General features: G+C 38.1%; 1 protein-coding gene and 1 long non-coding RNA gene across 4 annotated transcripts in view; one reads left to right on the top strand and one right to left on the bottom strand.

The window, feature by feature from the left end:
• Nucleotides 1-6: 6 nt before the first annotated feature.
• Nucleotides 7-23032, bottom strand: LOC111095344. The gene is made up of 5 exons (XR_005356602.1): nucleotides 22584-23032; nucleotides 20966-21159; nucleotides 7231-7297; nucleotides 6140-6304; nucleotides 7-1420 (listed from the first exon to the last, which is right to left on the bottom strand). It is a non-coding gene; the product is annotated as an uncharacterized LOC111095344 (long non-coding RNA).
• Nucleotides 22541-23226, top strand: part of LOC119871051 (collagen alpha-2(IV) chain-like) — a 125817-nt gene continuing 125131 nt past the window's right edge. The window contains exon 1 of one of the 3 annotated variants that reach the window (XM_038532238.1): nucleotides 22541-23209. In XM_038532238.1, coding sequence (XP_038388166.1) covers nucleotides 22767-23209 — 443 coding nt within the window. In that variant the 5' untranslated portion in view covers nucleotides 22541-22766. The remainder of the gene's footprint in view (nucleotides 23210-23226) is intronic. The other 2 variants (XR_005356599.1, XR_005356598.1) reach the window with 2 other exon arrangements.

Below are 23226 nucleotides of genomic sequence, written 5' to 3'. Positions count from 1 at the left end.
GTAATTTAACAACATGTACTGAAGATTATGCTTGTTGCCATTCTGATGTCAGCAAAAGAATTCTAAAATGACCTTAATATTTTCCAGTCCTGGGGAAACACGTGAAGCAGAAATCTGCCTGTAATTCTCTTCCACCTCTCCACCATTACCCGCTCTCCTCACGTCTCCCTCTTACTGCCTCTCTGCCCAGGGATGTGCTCCAGATCAGAGTTGGAAAATCAACACCTAGGTTGTTCTGTACCAAGACGGTTTTGTTTTAGCAGGCTTCTCTCAAAATTTTTAGTGCTTTTAGTGCCTACAGTGAATGAATAAATAATGGCAGATTTCCAAGCCCTGTGACATGCCACAGAGTATCTGTGAATCTCCAAAAGATAAAGCTGGGCTTGCTTCCAGAATCAGTTCGTGAGGTTAGCACGGCAACCTATACATGGTGAATAGCTCCTGCTAGCTGGTTAATAAGAGAAATCAAGTAGGAACTGTAAAGGAGACTATTGTTTTCTAATTATTCCCATATCTTTGGATTCACAGGTATGTTCACAGTCCCCAGCACTGCTTTGAAATTTTAGGAAAAGTAAAACATAATGAATAGGAACAATAGCGTATAAAACTTTTATCCCACCTTTAAATTCCATGACTGATTTTCATTATCACACTTATGGCTCAATTGGTTAATTGTATTTAAATTTTTTTTCATATTCCTGCTACTTGTTTCATTATATCTATTATCCTCTTGAAATTGCCTATAACCTACAGTATCTTCAGAAATTAGCCAATTAAACAAAGGCACAGACCATTAAGTTACTTAATTGTTTGTTCAATGGACTTTGCCAGTTTACTTTAGATTATCCTATTTTAAAAATTCACTTAGATGTACTGCCAACACCTAAAGTGCTCTGCTTGATTTCAAGTGGAAACCATACTGTTATTATACCTCTTCGACATCAACCTTGATTACTGTTGATAACATTTTTCTCTTTTTAGGTTTTAAACTGAGCTCCTCCAGGAAAGCCTCTCTTGTATCTTCATCTTTTTTATTAGTAATGTAAAGAATAGAGCTTTCTTTCTTCTTTCTTTTTCTTTCTTTCCTTTCTTTCTTAATTGCATTGGATTGCATTCCTCAGCTGGGCCCCAAGTGCTACTCAGCAATTCTTTTATTTAACTCTAATTGATTCCCTATTGCACTTGCCACAGCAACTGTTTGAAAATGCATCTCAAGGCTCCTAACCCACACCTGTCATCCTTACTTTCAGTAAATAATTTTGCCATCTACCTAAATCACGAAGACGACCAAAGCCCTCAGAAGGAAATTCCTGGTCTGGCATATATCCATCATTTGAAATTTTCTTGGAAATGTATTATTTCTGATTCTTCTGTGGTCTGAAGGCAGGAATGTCATTCTCTTCCAAGATTAAATCTTCCCCTACATAGGAAAAAACAGTTTCATTTATAATATTTACCCTGTACTACCAAGTAGATCCCCCCAATTTCACCCCATAGCACACCAGAAACAAGGTTGATTTTTTTTTTTTTTGACAGAGAGAGAAAGGGGGAGAAAGAGAGTAAGCCAAGAAGGGGGGCAGAGGGACAGGGAGAGAGAGACTCTTCAGCAGGCTCCATGCCCAGTGCAGAGCCCAGTGCGGAGCCTGAGGGGGAGCTGGATCTCACACTATTGAGATCATAACCTGAGCTGAAATCAAGGGTCAGATGCTTAACCAACTAAGCCACCCAGGCATCCCAAGGCTGAAATATTTAAACCTGACTTTTCTGAAGACTAGAGGGTAATGCAAGTGAAAACATTCCAAAGAAGTATGTGTAACTGGAAGATCTGATTTGCAATACAATTATCTCATCTTCAGTTTATGGCTCACTAGAGGATCCTATCTTCTTGGCTTCCTCAACTGCCTACACAGAAACTAACCACATGCAGGAGCACACATCTGGATAGATGTCCTCCTCAGCAAGAGGCCAAAACAGTGGGATGCAAAGAGTGATAAGTATTTCTTTTCTTGGCTTCCTGGGGGCCACCGTCAGAGTTTTCTTTTCTTTTCTTCTTAGGATGGACACTAGGAATGTCCACTCTACCATAACAATTACAATGTGTTCTAGCTACATGAAATTTTTGCTCAAGTTCCATAAATACCTTCCCTAACCTGATTTATACTCTCTTTGTTCCTGGAGTATATTTCTTCTGCTTCCCCTTCTGTGAATTATCTATCCATTCCTTAACACAATTCCAACTTTCATTTCCTCCATGATCCTCCTTTTCCCTAATTGCACCTATTTGTTTTTCCTCTAATATAGATGACTCTTGGCTCATAGGATGTTTGTTAGTCATGTATTTGGCTGCCCCTTTCACTGGACTGAACTCTTGATAGTAAGAAATCTTTTTCATGATATCAAGAATTCCATTTAATTTATTCTTATAATTTATAATTGCTGGGCAGCCCCAGTGGTGCAGCGGTTTAGCGCCACCTGCAGCCCAGGGTGTGATCCTGGAGACACAGGATCGAGTCCCACATTGGGTTCCTTGCATGGAGCCTGCTTCTCCCTCTGCCTGTGTCTCTGCCTCTCTCTCTCTCTCAATCTCTCTCTCTCTCTCTCTCTCCCTCTCTATGTGTCTCTCATGAATAAATAAATAAAATCTTAAAAAAAAAGATTTAAAAATAATAATAATTTATAATTACTTGTCTTAGTCCCTTTAGGCTGCTCTAACAAAAATACTATAGATTGGGTAGCTTATAAACAACAGGAATTTATTTCTACAGATCTGGAGGTTGGAAAGTCCAAGATCAAAGGGCCATCAGAGTCTGTGTCTGTGAGGACTTGATTCAAGATTTATAGGTGTTTTCTCACTGTATCCTCACCTGGAGGAAGGAGCAAGGGAGCTCTCTAAGGTTTCTTTTTATAAGGGTTTTTATAAGATTTCTTTTATAATCCCATTAGTGCCCTCATGATCTAATCACCATCCAAAGGTCCCACCTCCAAATACCATCACATTGGAGATTAGGTTTCAACATGTGAGTTTTTGGAGGACACGGTTAGAGAGTCTATGGCATTCTGGTCACCTATGTATCAGATGGGGTGCTAAGCACTTTCAAAGTGTTATCTCATTTAATCTTCACCATAACCTCAAGAAATAGATTCTCTTATTAGCTCCATTTTATAAATGAAGAATAGGCAAAAAGAGATTTGATAACTTGCCCAAATTCCCACAGATAGTAAGGATTGAGCCAGGCTTTATGGGTAAGCACTTAACTCCAGTGATCTTGGTCTTGCCTCTTACATGACCCGCCACGACAATCCCTTTCACTTAAAAGCACTCCATAAATGCAGGTTGATTTTAGTATTGAATTGGTTCTTCCATTTAAAGCAAAATAAGCTTTGGCTCTCAACTGTATTACATGAGAAAGAAAGAATTGAACTTTAAAAATAAAGTATATCAAAAAGCTCAAATCAAAGACCTCAACTCATACAATTTACAGGAAAAGGTTTGGTTTGGGGTTCATTTGGGATATCAACATGAGAGTTATTGGACTTTGTTTTAAAACTTTTTAAGGGAAAATAGTAAATAAAAACCAAGAGACCATGTGAAGCCACTTACATTTTCTTTACACACATATTCTTGCACAACTAAGTTATGTAACCAAGTCTGGTTGAACAGACTGTTACCATAAACATGTCACCATTTTTTTAACCCTAACAGTAAATAGCAGTGCTCTCCATACTACTTGCTTTTCAAGTTTTTCTAAGTTAACTTAGAGCTATATCTTTGAAATGAATTATACGTAATGTGACATTCTTGGTGAATGCCCTCCTGTTGGCTAATACGAAATAAATTATTTTTTCTAACAAAAATAAAATATAATACCGATTTTTGATGGACAATATGAAAAACAAGTTGTATCCAGGCAGGACCAAATTGTTAGTGAAACTTGCCATGTCTTTGAACACAAAGATTCCAGGACCAACTGAATTTTTCTTCCTCAGCTAACTAGGAATGTACATAATACCAAGACGGTAGCTGTCAAGTCCTTCCACCTAAATTAAACTTATGAGGCTAGAATATAAAATATATATAAATGAGAGGCAGTAAAGTATTTTATTGGATGGGCTATTATAATTCAATATCAAATATTTTTTAAATAACTTCTCATATCCCAATTGTTTCCACGTAATTGTTTTTGTTTTCCTTTGAGTGCATTTTAAAGCAAGACTGAAATTGTGAATACTACCCTACTAGCTGCTGCACAGTAAAAAATTTTGTTCTGATTTATAGTAGATGTAAAAGATGTGAGGTATTACATCCTTTTCTTTAGCTTGTTCCAATACCACTGAACTTTTTCTACTGAGCCTTACTTATGCAGATACAAAAATGCAATACAATATAGAAATCCTAAACACTGCTTTTGAATTCATATGGTTTGTATTTTATTGACTTTTTAAAATCAATTTGTTCCTTTCCTTAATATTAGTAGCTCAGCACATCAATTTAAGAGAACTGTGCCCTGATGGATAGAGAGTCTGGATCTCAGCAGGATTTTCTTTTTGCTAGAAGCATTGAAATGTGGGATGAGCTATTACGATTGGGGGTGGGGGGTGGTCCAGGGGAGCATGGAGGGCAAGGGTAAGGGATTTCCAGAAAAAATATCATGAAGGGCTCTTAAGCCTGCAGGAATTTATGGGATAATTTCCAAACTTAAAAGAGATCTTTGAAGATTTCCATGCTTTCTTGTTGCCAGCAGTGTTTTTCTGTTGAAATGAGATAATTTCTGTAATTGTGTACTTCAGAAAAGCAAGAGGAGAAAAAATACAGACATTAGCACATTTTTTCTAACATACCAAATTAAACAGAATGACAGCCTGAGTTAAGGACAGAGAAACGTAGCAAGCTTTGCACATGCCATGGCCTCAGATATTCTGGCATATATTCAGTTATATGGATGCAGTCTATATGCTTTAAACAAATATCTGTGTGCAACAATTACAAAAACACAATAAAGGTAACCAGAGTTTACTGACGAAATACCTAAGGGAGCAGAATTTCTTTTACGAATTTCTGATTAGAAGTAATTTGCCAATTATATGAAGAATAGTACATGGGTACAAAAATTTTCCAAGTTTTCATAAAATGAATAATAATGTCTACTGTCGTCTGAGGAAACAGAGTTGAAAGACCAAAAAAAGCAGGGCAGGGCATGAAATGATGATGTTGCTAACTAGTTTCATGAAATAAGAAGCTTTAACCTTATATAAGATTTTAAATATATTTAATCTATCTATATAGACTTAGATTTTATATATTTATGCATGTAAATATATATTTCACAGATTTCATTATTCAAACTTCCTCATATGGTATAATTTTCTTTAAAAATTGAGAGGCACCTGGGTGGCTCAATCGGTTAAGCATCTGCCTTCAGTTCACAATCCCAGGATCCTGCATCAGGCTCCCTGCAGGTGGGAGGGAAGTCTGCTTCTCCCTCTCCCTCTCCCTCTCCCCCTGCCCCCGCTTCCCCTCCCCCTGCTCATGCTCACACTCTCTGTCAAATAAATAAATAAAATCTCTTGGGAAATGGGTTTTTGTTGAGTTTATTATTCAGATTTATATCCCCATGGGATTTGAGCAAAGGCTGAGAAATTTTATTAATGCCTAAAATATGGTTCATCTTACTACAGTGACATGAATGCCAAAAAAAGAGAGCCAGATATTGCATTTTTCATCAAATATTGAAATAGAGATTATCTAGTAAATGCAATTTTTTTTCTAGGAGCTTATGGGAAGTGATCTGTATGTATGTGACAGCTATCTGCGCATCCTTCCATTTGTGTGTGTTTATGTATATATTTGCACCTATTTTAACCACAATGCTGTCCTACTTTCAATGTCCTGAGCCTCAGGCAAACTGACCAGAGCTCCTCCACTGTCTAGACATCACTCAGCAGGCCACGTGAGGCCATGTAAAGCATGGTGACTTGACAATCAGAAAGCAGACACCCATGACCACATACTCTTGTTTCCCCCTCTCCTGCTGTCTTAGGCGTCCTTTGATGCCATTCATGTAAAAATTTTGGGCTTATTCTTCCAGAAATTCCACAGGTTTTTAATCATCTCCCTCTCCAATAGCGTACACCTGCTCACCTACTTCCTTACAACGAAGATGCTGCCTTCTGTCTCTCATGAGCCTGTCACCTTGACAACCTTCTGTGCCTCCCCTGTTCCTTCCCAGTTTCGTATAAATTCCCAGCTGCTCAATACAATGTGAGGGATGACAGTATTTCATGTTGTACGAATTTCAGCGTAGTCCTAGTGAGAATATTAAAAAAAAAAAAAAAAAAAAAAACAAGGATACAGGTTAAAGCAGCAGTTCTCAAAGGTTTGGGTTCTGTACCCCTCCCCACTCTTAAAAACCTGCTGAGGATCCCAAAGAGCTTTTTATTTATGTGAATAATATCTACTGATTTTTTTTTTGGGATTGGAAAGTAAAACTAAGAAATGTTTAAAATATTTATTGATTCATTTCAAAGATAACCATTGTAAACCCATACCTGGTAACATTAATAATATATTTGTGAAGAAGATATATTACATTTTTCCACCGTGAAAGAAATTTAGTGAGAAGAATGCCATTGTTTGCAATTTGGCAAAAAGGTTTAATGTCTGATTCAAAAGCCAAAATTAAATGTAACTTCTTGATTCTCTTCCCTGCTTCTGCAGTTAATCGCTTGTGATATCACTTGTCATACAGATTCTGGAAAACACTATGTGCTTATGAGTGAAAGTGAAAGGAGAATATGGTCTCACAATTTAACCTCACTGATTGTGGGTTCTTTTATACTTTGTGTGGCGTAACTGTGAAAACATCTCAGCATCCCTCAGCCATCCCTGGATTTCATTGTAGGAGTTTCTAGAATAAAGACCCTGAGAAAGGAACCAATGAGAGTACAGTGCAATGCCTCCTAAAGGTGAAAAACAGAATTCTTCCGAAGTAAAAATAATTTCAGGGACTCTTCAAGGATTACTTAAATTATCTCCAATATAGTGTAAATAAAAACCAAAAAGTCAGTGGAAACTTCATTGCATAAGCACATGGACAACTATTAAATTGAAATTTAAGATTACAAAGGAAATATAAACAAAAAATAAAATTAAAATTCTTAACACTGACTTAATGTGACAGATGATTTTTGCTGAGACAAAATCATCCCTTCTCACACAACTATAATACTCACTGTTCCAGCAGCAATGTTTGTCCGCACGTATGTCCTATCATGTGCCGTGTGTAACATCCTCCCCTCTCTCTCTCACGGCGCACAAAATTGGATAAATCACATCATTAGTTCAGTGCACATTCTCATCATTGATCCATTCCTAGCCCTCTTTTATTTAGTTAGGCGTTTCATTTCCACAGTGTTACAAATGAGAGTAAACCCCTCACTCAAAAGAAAACCTAGGATTCTAACAGTTTACTCTGACAATACAACCTCCTGTGCTTATTTCCTAGGCTCCTCCTACCTGTGGCAACCATCATCCAAATTTCTGTACTTATGATCATTTTTGCCTTTTAAAAGATGGTTTTATTTCATATGCATAGTTTTATATATTTCTAAAGAGGTTTATGTATTTCTAAAAACTACATATTTTATTTCTTATTGTTTTTAATTTCATAGAAGGGGAAATACAATATACATATAATATTTGGAGACATTTTCTCCTTTAATGTTATATTGCTAATATCCATCCATATTATGTGGATGGATTTTTGCTGCATGGTGCTGCACATTATTCATTTTAACTACTGTATAATATTCTATTGTATGAATTTCACAGCAGTTTATCCACCCACTTTTATATTGACAGGTATTGGCTTATTTCCAGTATCCTCACTATCAAGAACAGTACTGCTTTGAACATTCTTATTCACATCTCCTACTACCATTTTTCACTATTCAAATAAGAGCAAAATTATAGCATGTCTGATGTTACATCCTCTTCATTTGGCTCAAAAACATTTATATAATAAAGAGTAGAGATTTATTGAGCATTTATTAAAAGGCAGACAATTTTCTAATATCTCAACACATATCAACTCCTTCAATAGTCACACCAACCTTATGAGTTTGGTAGTATCATTTTCTCTATTTTTTAAACAAGGACACTAGCAATTAAAAGTTAGAATGAGTTCTATGAGATATCGCCAGGATTCAAATCAAGGCAGTTGGGTTCCAGAGCATGTTCTTTAATTACAACCAGCATTAATTCTTTTTAACTCACAAAAATAACTTGAGGCAAAAAAAAAAGAAATGAAATTTCAAGGCAGTCCTCAATTAATAAGGGGGTCATCCAGATAAACCAGACTATTTTTATGATAATTATTTTAAGTTAGAATTGAAATGAAAGTGAACATTTTAAAATTTGTATATAGTTTTCTGAACATTCTGAAAATATGTCTGTAGACTCCAGTTTGAGAAAAATGTTATCAAAAAACGACTGGTTGGACCGTCACTGTAATCTAGGACTTAAATTAATTGTAAGTGGTAGAAATGCAATGGGAAGTGGCACATCAATAAGGTAATTTGTTGGCTCACAGACTTGGCAGGATGTGGAGTAGTCAGATTTAAAAAAAGAAATATTGCAGGAGAAACAGTCAAATCTGCAACAATAGCTGCAGACTTCAACACCCTTTCAACAATTAATAGAATAAGTAGACAAAAAAATGCACAAATAAGGAAGAATTCAACAGCATAACCAGTTAAAAGGATCTAATTAACAGGTATAAAACACTCTTGTATAAATTATTGTATAAAATACAATAATAATTCTTCATATTAAAATCAACTGGTCTATTTTGCATTTTATATTAATTAATCTTTCACTGAAGAGTGATTCCATAACATCATGGAAAACATTTGAAAAATGTTGATTCATTGAGTTATCCAAATCTTCCAAATGTTGATACATTTCATTGTGCAACAGAAAAAATTACATTTGTTATTATCAACCCCAACCTTTAAGCAAAGTCTTTAAGCTCTGGCAAAGATACATTTTCCAAAATTGTAATTTTGCTTCAAATGTTGTTATTTATTACTGGCAACAAATACTGTTATTTATTCTCCTTGAAATCACAGCCCCACATTGTTCATTTTCTAGAAAATATCTGCCAAATACCTAAGTCTACATAACCACATTTTCTCTGCCAGTAATTTTTTTTCAAGTAAAAAGGGAGTTGCATGGAAAACAGCAATTTCAGCTCACAACTTGAACAATTGCACAAGTGCTTTTCCACATGACAATAATATTTGAGTTTGCAGAAGTGCTTCATGAGTGCTTTGCATTTGGTCACACAGAACGTGAAAAAATGGGTTTTCAAATATCAAATGTAATAAAGTTATTTTTATTGATAATCTGTGACATTCTTAAGTAAAAATGGCATTAAAATTTTTATACTGTGAGTGTATGGCTATAAAAAAGACAATGATTATTAATACAATTTGGTTCCTTTATTCATATCAATGAAGTTAAAACCAACAGTTTTATTTATGATTTCTTTTGTGCCATCAATACAAATGGCAACACAGTGAAAAGGGCAAATAATCTCTTAGTATTATTTATTAGTTTTGACTTCATGAACCCTGTGAAAAGGTAAGAGATGGTCAGGATTCTAGGGACCACATTCTTGACAGCCCCTGCTCTGTTAGAACAGATATATTTTGCTTCTTTAGTTTAACTAGTGTTTCCAAGCTGTTAGAACAGTAACCAGCACATAGTAGGTAGTCAATAAATATTTGCTGGAGAAAGGATGAATGGATGAATGAATTATCCTGTAGACATTTGGTTGAAATTTCTTTACCACTCTAGAAACATACAAAGACTAATAATTCATCCATAAATTAACTAATTTATCTTTTTAAATAGTGACTAATCCCTGAAAGGAGAATGAAGAAATAGTTCTAGTTTGAGCTCTAGTCTATAAAGTTGGATGCAGATAAAGAAGTATATATAATACGAATACAAAACAGATATATCCACAAGGAATCATAGAAATGGTGGGGGTTTTTTCTTATCTCAAACTTCCATGCAAACCCAAAGGGAGATGGTAATAACACTTTTATATTAAGGTGAACCAGATGATAAGTTCATTATTAAAAACATGGGCTTTATGGTTACTTTACAAGAATCTGTTAAACCAGATCATTTCAGGGGAGAAAGAAAGAGAATATTCATAACAGTATTCCTTTGGGATGATTACTCAAACTTTGAATACAATTATTATGAATATCTTTATTTTTGTTATAGATTAAATGCCAATAAACAGCACTGCATGATATTTTATTCTTTAATAAATTTTGCTCATATTTTTATTATAAAACATGCCACTTCTTCACCTAAAACATAGGGTAAGTCAGTTACATAAAGTAGCTATAAGAATAAAAAACAGGGGAAAAAAAGAATAAAAAGCAGGATTCAAAATCTTCTCCTTTGAATAGTCATCTATCATTCAGAGGCAGCAGGATATAGTCAAGAGTTTGGGGTTAGAAGGAATGAAATCAGAATTGAATCCCAGCACCATTCTTTTCCAGCTCTCTAAGTCCTTGGGTGAGGTTTTGTTGTTGTTGTTGTTTTTGTTTTTGTTTTTTTTAATCTAATCCTGAGTTCCCTCATATATAGAAGGGAGATCACAAAATTAATTTCATTTCAAAGAACTTTTGTGAATTTCCAACGAAGTCATGGATGTGAAAGTGGCCTACAAATTGTAAGGAAAAATCAATTGATAGTATTGTTTATAACTATTTTTCCAACTCAAATTAAGTGTGGTTGTACTTAACCAATCCTCTTAAGTCATAGCAATATCAGAAAAGAGAAAAGGTTTTAATTATGAATATTAACCTAGAGGGAAATGTCTCTTATCTTTGATAATAAAGTATACTGACAATTTAAGTAATCATTTCCTATCTCCAAACTGATGAGCTCTAAATCATGCATGTTCTAAGGCTTCTAATCAAAAGAGGAAAAGAGAATAGTAAAAATCATGATAGCAGATGAAGAAAGGATTAATTGCAATTTACAAGCCACTGGGAAAAAACACCTATTGGACATTTAATAACTACCTACTAAATATGACCACATTAAGGTAATACATTTTATTCTCCCTTTAAAATATCCTTTGCATGTAAAGTATATCTATCTTCCACTTAATTATCTTCCACAGCATGAGATAATTCTTAACATATGCACATGAGAGTAATAACATAGTATACTGTTTATTTGAAAGTAATAGGTACACTAGAGGAGTCTATCATACCGACATACTTTTTAATGTCCAGTGTTTAAAAAAAAAAGGTCTAGAAGATCGTGAATTAGCAATAGTCTATGAATGCTCCAAATACAGTGCTGTTGCAATTACTTAGGATGTCAAATGCATTGGAAATCTTTGCTTTTATTTTATTTGCCTCACAAATGCAGGAGAAAAAGGCTATAGGGATCATTTCTTGTCTTAGTCTGAGCACCCCTGTGGAGAGGATCCAAGCGTGATGTTTCCTTTGAAGTGAATGGAATATCCCCCCTCAGATCAGCTCTGAGGATATATAGAGGAGAACAAGAAGCTGGCTGAATGAAAACTGACATTAGCATTTAAATAAGGCTAGGCTTAAAAGAAAATTTATGCATCAAAAACTACTAAAATCTGAAAACTAAGATACACTTTTTCAGTAATCCTAGGTCAAACCACCTTACATTAGAAGTAGGTCTTTCTTCAGTCTAACACAAAGAAAATAACAATAGAAAATGTTCAAAAAGCTTAAAGCTTAGGTCAGATAGAGGGGATCTACATCATATTGAAATATCCCAGATGCCGAGTATTCCTACTATGGATAAACATAAAAGTCTGGCAACATCCATGGATTGTATGTGTCCCAAATCGTGATTTTTCATTCTGTATATAATACTAGTAGACTGGCAAAGAATAAGACAAAGCACAACAAAAATAACCACCACAAAACACTATTCCAGTTAAGAATTCAAGCATAAATCTTGCTGATGTGAGTAAATACAGCTTAGGAAATATCATCTTTTTTGAATGCAAAATGTATCTGCCATCTATAAAACCAAAATAGAAACCCAAATCAGTTATTTCAGCAGTATCCATCATCTGTCAATCAAACTAGTATTTGAATAACACCAGTGTTCTCGGTGTGTTCAGCTGAGTTTCCTGATTTTGATGTTTATATATAAAAAGATAGCTAACTATATAAGGCAATATATGTTGAACATCAAAAATTCTTTGAAAGAGGAGGATCATAGTAAATTAAGAAGGAAAGGCTTCCTAAACAGTTCTTGAAGGATGAAGAGCATTTACCTCAGCAGAGTAGAATGTTGAGGTCCTGTGTATAGTGGGAAATACCTGAGCAAAGACTTGGAAACAGGAAAGGAGAGTGAGTTTGAAGATAGGTAGAAGACCGAAGGGACTACAAAAAAGGATCCTATCAGATCAAGGAGGAAAGGAAGGTTGGGATTAGAATGAGGCAGTCTCTCTGGCCAGATCTCTCATGCCAAGCTATAGATCTAAAGAATTATAATTGGAAGGGCACAGTGGTGTTCATCAGGTCTAAACTTACCACGTAACTCTTGATTGCCTCTCCAAGCACCCATGGCAAATTGTCATCCAGCCTCTGCTTGAAGAATGATGAAAAATTGATGGCCATATTGTTCTGAAATTGAACTCCTTAACTTTTATTTTTTTAAAGATTTTATTTATTCATGAGAGACACACAGAGAGAGGCAGAGACATAGAGAAAGAAGCAGAAACCTCACAGGGAGCCTGATATGGGACTCGATCCCCAGACCCGGGATCATGCCCTGAGCTGAAGGCAGACACATAACCTCTGAGCCACCCAGGGGTCCCGACTCCTTAACTTTCTTAAGTCTCTGGTCATTACCCCTTGCACATATTATGAATTCATACACTGTGAACTCCCAAATTGTGTTCTAATATGACTGAATAACATACTCTTGGTGCTAGAAGACTTCAGGGAATGGAAATGGAGATAGCCAGGAAAGGAGGACATCAGTGGGCTTTGAAAAATGGGTAGTACTTAGGAAGCAGAGAGGAAGGGGATGGATTCTAGGCAGGAAGATATTAGGAGCAAAAGTTCCAGGGCAAAAAAGAACATATATTAGGGAGAAAAAACTGCAAAGATTAGCCCTATTTTAGCCTAGATTTTTCAGTGAGAAGTGGTAAAATTTTTGACTCTAAAAAAGATGTCAGAAGAGTTTGGATTTGTTGATGTAGACAATAAGTCACTATGGTAAGTTCTTGAGTAAAATTAGCACTTAGAATGTGAGGGAAACAGGCTGAAAGTAGCATTTTTAGGAAGACCAAGTTAATGGTAGTGGACACGATAGACGGATTTAGAGAAAAACTGGAGGCACAGAAACACCATTTAAGAGTCTTTCTAACTAGAAAAGCAGTAAGGATGAAATTAGCATAAGCACTTTGGAAAACAATTTGGCATTATTTGGTGAAGCTGCACGGCCCAGTGTTTCTGCTCCTTGGTATAGTCCCTAGAGAAACTTCACATATGCACCAGATAATATGTAAATGAATGTTTGCTGCAGTATCATTTGTATCAGTAAAATCCCGGAAACCTCTCAAATATTCATTAAGAGTAGAATAAATGCATCTTAGCATATTCATCAGAGCAATGAAAAGGAGTGAACGATAGCTTCAATACAATTTTGGTGGTAAGTACCACCAAAATACAATATAGACTGGAAAAAATAATTCACAAGAGAATTTTATAGATTATCTTGCTAATTATATATACATATGTATTTATATATCCACATGCGTGTACATAAATTCTCTTGTGAGAATTTTATATATTACCTTGTTTATTATATATACACATATTTAAATATGTGGTTATGTGTGTATACATGCATAAATTCTTTTCTGAACTGTTTGTGAGTTTTTATAAATTTAAAAAAACATATAAAGCAGCTATATTTTGTTTAGGAATGCATAAAAGCATGGAATACCTATAAGGGATGGTAGAAGAATGATAATAAAGTTCAGGATATTATTTACCTCTGGAGACAGGAGAGTATGGCTGAGGAGGGCCTTCCTGAGGTTCTGGCAATATTGTTTCTTAATGTGGGTATGTATATCTGAGTTAATTTGTTATTATTTAACAGTATAGGTATATTTTAGGCATCCTTCAGCGGTTGTGCTATATTTCACAAGTTGAAAACTTGAACACAAATAATAGGGATTTGGTCTAGGGTGATCATAGTGAGTATGTAAAGAAATACGTGCATGATGAGATTCACTATTCATTTGTAGGATTACAACAAGAGTTAATTTTGTACTACTAACACCAGTGCAGAGGATAAATCATGCAAACGATGCTGTAACACTATTACACCTGGATTTGGAGTGAATGAATAATAATTCTCAAAGTCTGTTTTGGGTTTTCTGTCAAAGGGTGGCTTGGCAGATGGGATAGAAGTCATGAACTGTTGAGGCGGGCTCAAACATTGTCATCCACTCTGAAGTATGATGCAAGAAGGTTCTCCAAACATGAGCTGCAACATGTTGGCTTTCCATTCTACTCCTCTTCTGTCTCACCAATTGCTGATACCTATTATCGACTAGTTATAAACATTCTCTTTCACTTTTCCAAATTATTGAAAACATGACAGAAATATTTCTGAAAAAGGAAGATTTATGTTTCCCTGTGATATTGTGGTTTGCAATAAGAAATATATATATTATATGTACATATTATATATATTGTACATATTGTACAATATACAATATATGTATTGTATGTATACATATAATGTATGTATATACGTACAATATATGTATATTTGTACATATTGTATAATAAGTACACATTATATATAAATATTATATATATGTGTGTGTATATATATAATAAACATATATACTGTCTCTCAGGTGACCAAAATATATTTCTCATATTCTCATATATGTATGTGTAGTCTTCATCCACAATTCCTGGCTCACGGCTCCCCAAACCCTCAAGCATTTTCTGAGCAATAACAGCAATGAGAACATCTTGTAATATTTGATCTCTCGTCCTCAGTTCCTGAAGATGCTGCAGAGCCATGAAGGTGAAATAGGTGTCTTGTCACTCACAACAAGCCCCTTTCACCACAACTGAGTTTATGTTAATTCAGTGATGTTTGGAAAGTACTTCAGGATGGGGGCTGGTTGCCAGGAGGACCAACCATGATTAGAGGGTTGGAACTTTGAGTCCCACTGCTTAACTTCTGGGATGGGAGAGGGGATGGAGGTTCAATCAGTCACCAGTGACCAATCAGTTAAATCAACCATGCCTATGTAATGAAGCCTCCGTAAAACCCTAAAAGGAAGGGCTTCAGAGAGCTTCCTGGTTGGGGAGCCAGAATGTTTCCTTGTGCCACGTTGCCAGGTCTCAAGGACAGAAGCTCCTTTGTTTGGGATTCACCGTATATACCTCTTCATCAGACTGTTGATTTGTATTTGTTAATATACTTTGTAATAAGTCAGCACTATAGCGAGTAATTAGATTTCCTGAGTTCTTGCAAATTAAGTGAATCCAAGCTGGGGGTCACTAGAACCTCTCTGATTTACAACCAGTTGATCAGAAGCACAGGCCAATATGGACTTGTGATTGGCATCTGAACTAGAAGGTGGTCTTGTGAGAATGAGCCCTTTATTTTTGGAATCAGATGCTAACTCCAGGTAGACAGAGTCAGAATTGAGTTGAACGGGGCTGAATTTTCAGACACTTGTTGAGAATTGTTTGTTGGTATGGGGAGGACTCCACATACACAAGTTGAATTTGGGGGTCCAGGAACCTAATATGCTCTTTCCTTCTCTCTCTCCCTCTTAATGTTATTTTCTTCATCCAATATTTATTCAAACTAAATATCGATTCCATACAAGGTACTGGGAGCCAAAGGTAAAGGGACATGGGTCTTAGCTTTCATTCAAGATCCAGTGGATGTATTGCTTTTCCATCATTGGTTATAACGAATTACCACAAGCTTAGGACCCTGCAATACAAAATTATTTTTATCTTATAGTTTTATAGGTCAGAAATCCAAAGCGGGTCTCAGCCCAAATCAAAATGTGGCAAGGCTGAGATCCTTTTTGAAGGCTTAGCGGTGTATCCATCTTCTTGCTCCTCAAGGTTATTGACAGACTTCAGTTTCTTGAGGTTGTAGGACTGGGGATCATATTTCCTTGCTGGCTGTTGGCCAGGGCTCATTCTCAGCTTCTAAATCCATGTGCACTCTTTGGCTTATTGCTCCCTTCATCTTTGAAGTCCGAAATGGCAGTTAAGTCTTTGTCATGGCTCATCTCGCTGGCCTCCTCTTCCATCCTGGAATCTCTCCAGCTCTCTTGCCTTCCTCATCCACTTTGAAGGACTCATGTGATTAGACTGGGCCAACTCAGGTATCCCAGGAAAATCTCCCTGTCTTAATCATATGTGCAAGTTTCTTGCCATGTAAGGTAACAGCCTCCAGGGTTTATGGTGTGGACATTTTTGGAAGCCATTATTGTGCCTACCACAATGGATTTTTAAAAAATTATAAAATGAAAACCAAAAGCCACATACTTCCCAATGTGTAGCCATGAACTAGTGATTAATGGTGCAACCATGGTAAGAAAGGATAAGAACTATCATTTGATTCAGTACATTTTTCTTTTCTTTTCTTTTTTTTTTTCTTTTTTTTTTTGGCAGGAAGACAGAACAATGCAATTAAGTGCAATTAAGTGAGGGGCAGAGCACAGTGCCGGACACATAGTAAGCCTTCAACAAATAGGTGATCTCTTGTGACCCAATGCTGTCAAATCCCATCCTCAGATGCCTTCTTTTTAGTACTCAAATGGTTGGCCAATCCCCCACCTCGCTGGAATGGTAGGAAGGGCTGCCTTTTACTATGTTTCCCTTCCCAGACAATTTAATGGTTATTCAGTATTCCACACTCATTCCTCAGATTCCTTCTTGCCTCTCCCTCTGCACTGCCACCCCTGGGTGCTCTGCAGGTCACACCACCATCATTTCCCTGCTTCTGTAGCTCTTACAGATGTCTCTCATAGCTGTTTCCTAAGCATTAACCCCTTCATTCTCCAAAACTCAGCAAAGTTAGGACATGGAGATGAGGAAATGGATACACTGCAGACAGGGAAACTCATAACTGGATCCATTACCTGTACAACTACACGATCATCCACCTCCTGACCATCTCCCTTTGGTTGCTTTGCTTCTGGGCCCAAAGTGACTGCCACTTCGACCAATCCTTCCCTCCCTGCTTCAGGTGTCCAGGCATTCAGTGTTTCAACTGTCCTTTCCTGAGGAGGTTCAGGCCTTGATCTCAGGAGAGTAAAATACCCATTGATGCCTCTTCCCAACAGCAAATGCTTCCACAAAGGGCAAAGGCAGAGTGTCTGGCTGCCCAGGCCTCAAGAAAATGCTGGCATTTAAAAATACTTGGTTTTGGGGCAGCCTGGGTGGCTCAGCGGTTTAGCGCTGCCTTCAGCCCGGGGTGTGGTCCTGGAGACCCGGGATCGAGTCCCACGTCGGGCTACCTGCATGGAGCCTGCGTCTCCCTCTGCCTGTGTCTCTGACTCTCTCTCTCTCTGTCTCTCATGAATAAATAAATAAAATCTTAAAAAAAAAATACTTGGTTTTGGTAGCCATCAATATTTTAGAAACATAGGGGGCTGATCCCAAAGTACTTCCTTGAATGAATTTGTGCACTTTTTTTAATAACCTCATGATATTTTCAAAGAAAACTTGCAGTCTTGGCTAACCCCTCACTGTGTACCAGAAAAAGACCCAGAGAGGGGAACTGATGTGCATGTCACACAACTCAGGAGCAATAATGCACAAAATGAGAATCAGGTATTCTGACTTCCTGAATTCTACTTTGAAAAGTTGGGTTTTTTGTTTTTTGTTTTCTTCTGTTCAGGATAAAAACAAAAAATATTAACACCCTCTGTAGTTTTCTTGCTGTTAAATCAGACTGGAAAATCTATGGCATTCTTTACATACGTGGGGATTTTTCTTATGGGAACCAGATCTCCAATGCCATCTCACTAGGAACCTAAAATAGAGATGCAAATCTACAGGTGCAAAATGAAAAGAAAATACAAATTTGGGAAAGAAAACTATTCGTGTAGTAAATATATTTCATGTTCAGTTTTGAAGTCACTGAAAAGAACCAAAATGCTTAACAAAGGATGCAGACTATGCCTTTTGAAAATAATATTGATCTTTTCCCAACAATATTACATGCTTCTTTTGAAAAGTTCAGAAAAGTATAATGCATCTTTTTTTAATTCGGTAAAAGTGAGATCGTATACTCATATTTTCAAAGAATCTCTCAGTCTTTTAATTTCATTTACATGTACTAATAACCCTTCGTATACCTTCTACCTGAAAAATATGTGGGATTCCCACTTTTTTAAATTAAGAAATTGAATTAGTCCATCAGGTGAGAAATTAACTGAATTTCTTATTTAGAAACATCTAAGCTGGTGGAGTCATGTTGGAATTATTATTTTCCAGAAATTACTAGTGACTCAGTGGTTATTCCAGCTTTCATCTCTACCATACCACCTTTCTATACAGCTAGTAACCATTCCAAATAAGGCTTTGAAGAAAAGCAGTATTGGCTTAAATTTTACTTGACGCTATAATCTCTAGTGTCCAGTCAAATACTATGAGTTTATTTAACTGCCCCAGTATATCAATTTCCTATCAACTGATTTCCTCCCACATCCGCTTATTGTGCCTTGCTCTCTCTTATGCCAACAGGCTGAATTGTGAGGGGAAAGTTTTTATGGCTTAAATATGATGCTGTATATAAAACCCATTGTGTATTTTCTTCCAGGTTAAACTATTTTAATTCCATAAGCATATTTAAGATACTAAACTACTTACAGGAGATTGCTGGCAGCATTTTAACACTCCTTTTTCTGAATCAAATATTTTGTTCTTCATTAGTGCTGAATCTACTTAAAATTGATGATCCTGGCTGTCCTTGTTTCCAAACCCTGGATTTTACAGAAAGAATTAATTATACCATGTATCTGTTTTTTAATGGCTAAATTGGATAATGGTTTAATAGCTCAAGGGGATTACTTGTGGGAATTTCAGACTTGTAGGATTCAATTTCCCCCAAGTCTATTTTCTTACAGTGATCTATGGCTTTGATGCCAGGAACAAACTCACCAAAACCAGGGTAGGTCAGGGACTTTTCACCTTGAGCTGGCCTCGCCATCTTAGCCAGAAACAGGTAGAGACAACATAACTTGGTAAGAAAAACTTACCTTGTCGAGCCAGGTTAACAACTTTGAGTTGAAAAAAAAGAAAAGAAAAGAAAAGTGAACAACTGCACCTATCTGGGAGATCAGTTCATATTAAATAGTTTATTTAAAAACAATAGCTTTCTTTTTATTTGCTAGGTGTTTACACTCTACCAAGGGCTGCCAGGCTGCAAATAAAAACCACTTAGGGATTTACCTGAACGCCTGTCCTCAGGCTCCACCCCCAGAGAGTCTTGATTATGTGGCCCGAGGCAAGTTTGAGGCAACAGGATTTTTAAAGCTCCCCAGGTAATTTTAATGTGCAGTCAGGGCTGAGAATCACTATGTCAAGGTAGTAAGACTGAAATGTATTTTTCTCCTCCGAATAAAGGGATTGCGTGAAATTAGAGGGACCAGTTCCTGGGGAATGTGGGATATATGAATCATAATTAGGCCCTCTAAGTGTCAACCACAGTCTGGGCAGGGAACACCTGTGGAGCCGAGGATTAGAAATGAATGATGCCCTTTGTACTGCAATGATAATACATTCTACTCTCTGAGAAGCTATTAAGATATTTCTCTTCAGAATTTTTTTAAAAAATCTATTTTAAAGGGTCTCAAGTAATATGAGGTATTCAAGAAAGCTCTGTGTACTTAACCTGGCAGGGCTTTCGGCAAAATATTTGGCTTTTTTATTTATGTGTGCATCATGCAGCGGAAGAGGGGAGAATGGGAGTTTTCCAGAGAAATGAAAAAGAGGTTCCACATTTGCATTACATCAAGAAAGTTTGATTTGGCCTAACTATCTCTTATTGCACTTTTCATATCTTGAGGTCTATTCGATGCATAAATTTCATTAAAAGTCTAGCCTCATTTAAATGATAATTTACGTCCTTAGAATGCCATTTCCAGCCTTGTTCTTCTGCACACCCCTGGAGCTGATCAGACTGTGGTGATCCCTTTGTTTTCAAAGGAAACTTCATGTTCACGTTCTCTCTACAGGGGTTAGTAGAGGAAGACAAGAAAATAGTTCCATAGTGTTTCTGCCAGTTAACGGGGAACATTTTCCCTCCTCCATATATCATGATAGGTAATTGAATTAGTACTCCAGTAGGAAAGGGTTTGCTATTTCATACTCCTATAGTTTTTTCTTAACACCATGAAATTAAAGACATGCCAGCATGAAGCTGCATATTCCTGATCACTTTCAAATAAGCAATGTAGTATATTATTTCTTTTATGTGCTTTTATAGCACATGCTGTGCAAGATAATTGACTCCGTGACAGATGTCTGTATTTCCGGGGAAAATTTATTTGTGAAAGCACACACACATATTACTTTAACATGGCTCTATCCATTACGTGGTCCACAAGGTGCTTTTCGATGACTTGAAAATTGAAATTAATATTTTCTCTTGCCATTCTGTATATGCAGAAGCAAATTTGACTATTTGATATGGCCAATTTGAAGCTTATTCCATTAGGGAATGTAACCTTCTGTTCTCAATCAAGGCTGGGTGCCCTTAGATCTTGCTTGAAGCGCTACAGAATGTGGAAGGATATAGTTTTCTTTCTTTTCAGTGAAGCCCGTAGGCCTGCACATTCCCCATCCACCCAGGATAAGCTCTGTGCAGACTCACCTTCACAACAAAACGGCTATCAGAAAGGTGTAAACTAAAGGAGTGCAGGAAAGATTCTCCATGGGTCTCCCTTTACGCTGCCACTTTCGATCAAAATGCCACTCTTTTCCAAGACCAACTCTGGTAGGCAACGGTATCTGATTTGGTTGAGGTGGACTGGCTTGGAAACCGGCGATATTAGGTGGATGAGGCTGCTGGGAAGGCAAATCGAAAACAGGAAAGATTTATAGAGAATGTCCACTCCACCCGCTCTGTAATCCTGCCTGAGACCAACTCTGCTTCCTTTAAATACACTCTCCCATTCTTTTTAGCTACAAGAACTTTTCAGGGGGAAAAACTGGACCTTTTATCCTCACCGGGTGAGTGGACACTTTTTTTGTCATGAGACTGTACCATTTAGTTAAAATCAAAATGACTAACACCTACAGAGGGATTACCATTTTCAGAAAGGATGTTAAGTTTAACAAGGTTCCATTTCACAGGTCATTTTTCTTTTAATGAGCAGACAAGGAGAAACTTCTCATTGGGGCAGGTCTCTACTAGCTGCTTGACCTTCCAGTAGCTTAGCCTTTTGTGTCTTAGAAGAATTAAGGGAAGGAAAGGAGATTTTTATCATTAAACTTTTATTTATTTATTTATTTAATCATTAAACTTGACGCAGCCTCTCCAAAACCCAAAGTGGGACACTGGGGACTGCTTCTGTAAGGACACTTCTGGAGTGTGGAGCCAACCTCAGTGAGGTGGAGCCCTGAGGTCAGGAGAAAGGAGTCTTTTCACCTACCAAGTGTGGGTGGGTGGTTGGCTCCCCTCCAGAAAGACATGCTAAGCTTGTGTGTGCCGGGTGGCCTGACTGCACACAGACTAGAACACCCTAAGGCTGTAATGTCTGACTTCTGGCCTTGTGGGGGCTTCCTCACGCAGACTGGTTCTACGTCAGCGCCGCTGAAGCTGTGGCCGTGCCCACCAGAACCTCCAGAGTGTGAGAGAAGGTTGCCAGCAGATAATATTGAAAGTGTTGTCCCAGCCGTTCTCCCACATTTTAGGCCAAAAACGTGGCCACTCACTGAACAGAAAATTTTTATCTTGACCTAAAAATACATCAAATTGGGCAGGCCGGGTGGCTCAGAGGTTTAGCGCCACCTTCGTCCCAGGGCATGATCCTGGAGTCCCCAGATGGAGTCCCGCATGGAGCCTGCTTCTCCCTCTGCCTATGTTTCTGCCTCCCCGCCCCCTCTGTGTCTCTCATGGACAAATAAATAAAATCTTTAAAAAAAAAACACATCAAATTGAACTTAAAAATAACAACAACCACAGTCTTAGGACTTCTGTCCCTCCCCACTTCCTTCTTGTCTCATCCAAAGTGATTTACTAATTTAAGGGAGGGTTCCCAGGGCTGGCTTTAGTTAATAGGCCAGGCCGGGAGGGAGGGGTGAGGGAGCCAGACGGTGCCTAGAGGGAAACGGCAGCCAGGCCAGCTGTAAACTGACTCAGCTCTACTTTCCAGCGACTCCTCAATGACCAGTCACTTTCCAGGATGGCTGAGAGCTTGGGGTCATCGGCCTTCCCAGGAATTTAGGTTGGGAAGTGGGACTGGGGAAGGCATGCGCTAGGTCCTGACCTTTATCAGTGACTGTCCCTGTCCACCGCTTCCTGGGGGGAGTCTGGTGGCAGGTGCTCCAAACTTTCCAGTCTACCCACTGCAGGCAGTGGTGGGGTCCCCACGGAGAGCTGGGTTTTCCTTTCTGGGAGCTCCCCTCTGGCCAGAAGCCTTGGCCTCCAGTCCTTCCAGCATTTTTCGGGCATGTTCATTGGGTTTGCACTTCCCTGCGCTGCCCTCGTGCACTGGCTTCTCCTTCACCTTCCTTATGGTTTGTCCTCGCAGCTCGCCCTTCGCTCCCCAGCTCGCCAGCCCCCCAACCCGAGGCCCCCGGGGGCGCTCGGCTATCCGGAGGAACCAGAACCCGGGTCGGGATCCGCGCTGTTAGCAGGGATGGGAGAGGTCGGGGGAGGGAGGCTGGGATCTGGGGAGGAGACACGCGGCTGGCGCTGGGGAGAGCACCACCCGGGGCCACCGGGGAGCGACCTGCCGGGGGCGCACGGCGCCAAGCGCTGCCCTCGGGCGGGGCGCGCCCCGTTCGCGCGTGGGGTCAGTCACACGCAGCACGCCGCCCGCCGCCCGCGGGTCGAGAACCTTCCAGCTGGAACTTCCCAGATTCCCGGCACCCTGTCTTCTCCCGCTTTCGGGTGAGGCTCGGGGGGAG

Source organism: Canis lupus, chromosome 3 (genome assembly GCF_011100685.1).
Source record: "Canis lupus familiaris isolate Mischka breed German Shepherd chromosome 3, alternate assembly UU_Cfam_GSD_1.0, whole genome shotgun sequence".
In the NCBI taxonomy this organism is placed as follows: Eukaryota; Metazoa; Chordata; class Mammalia; order Carnivora; family Canidae; genus Canis; species Canis lupus.
Note: the sequence above shows the minus strand (reverse complement) of the source record. Positions and strands in the feature narration are given on the sequence as shown.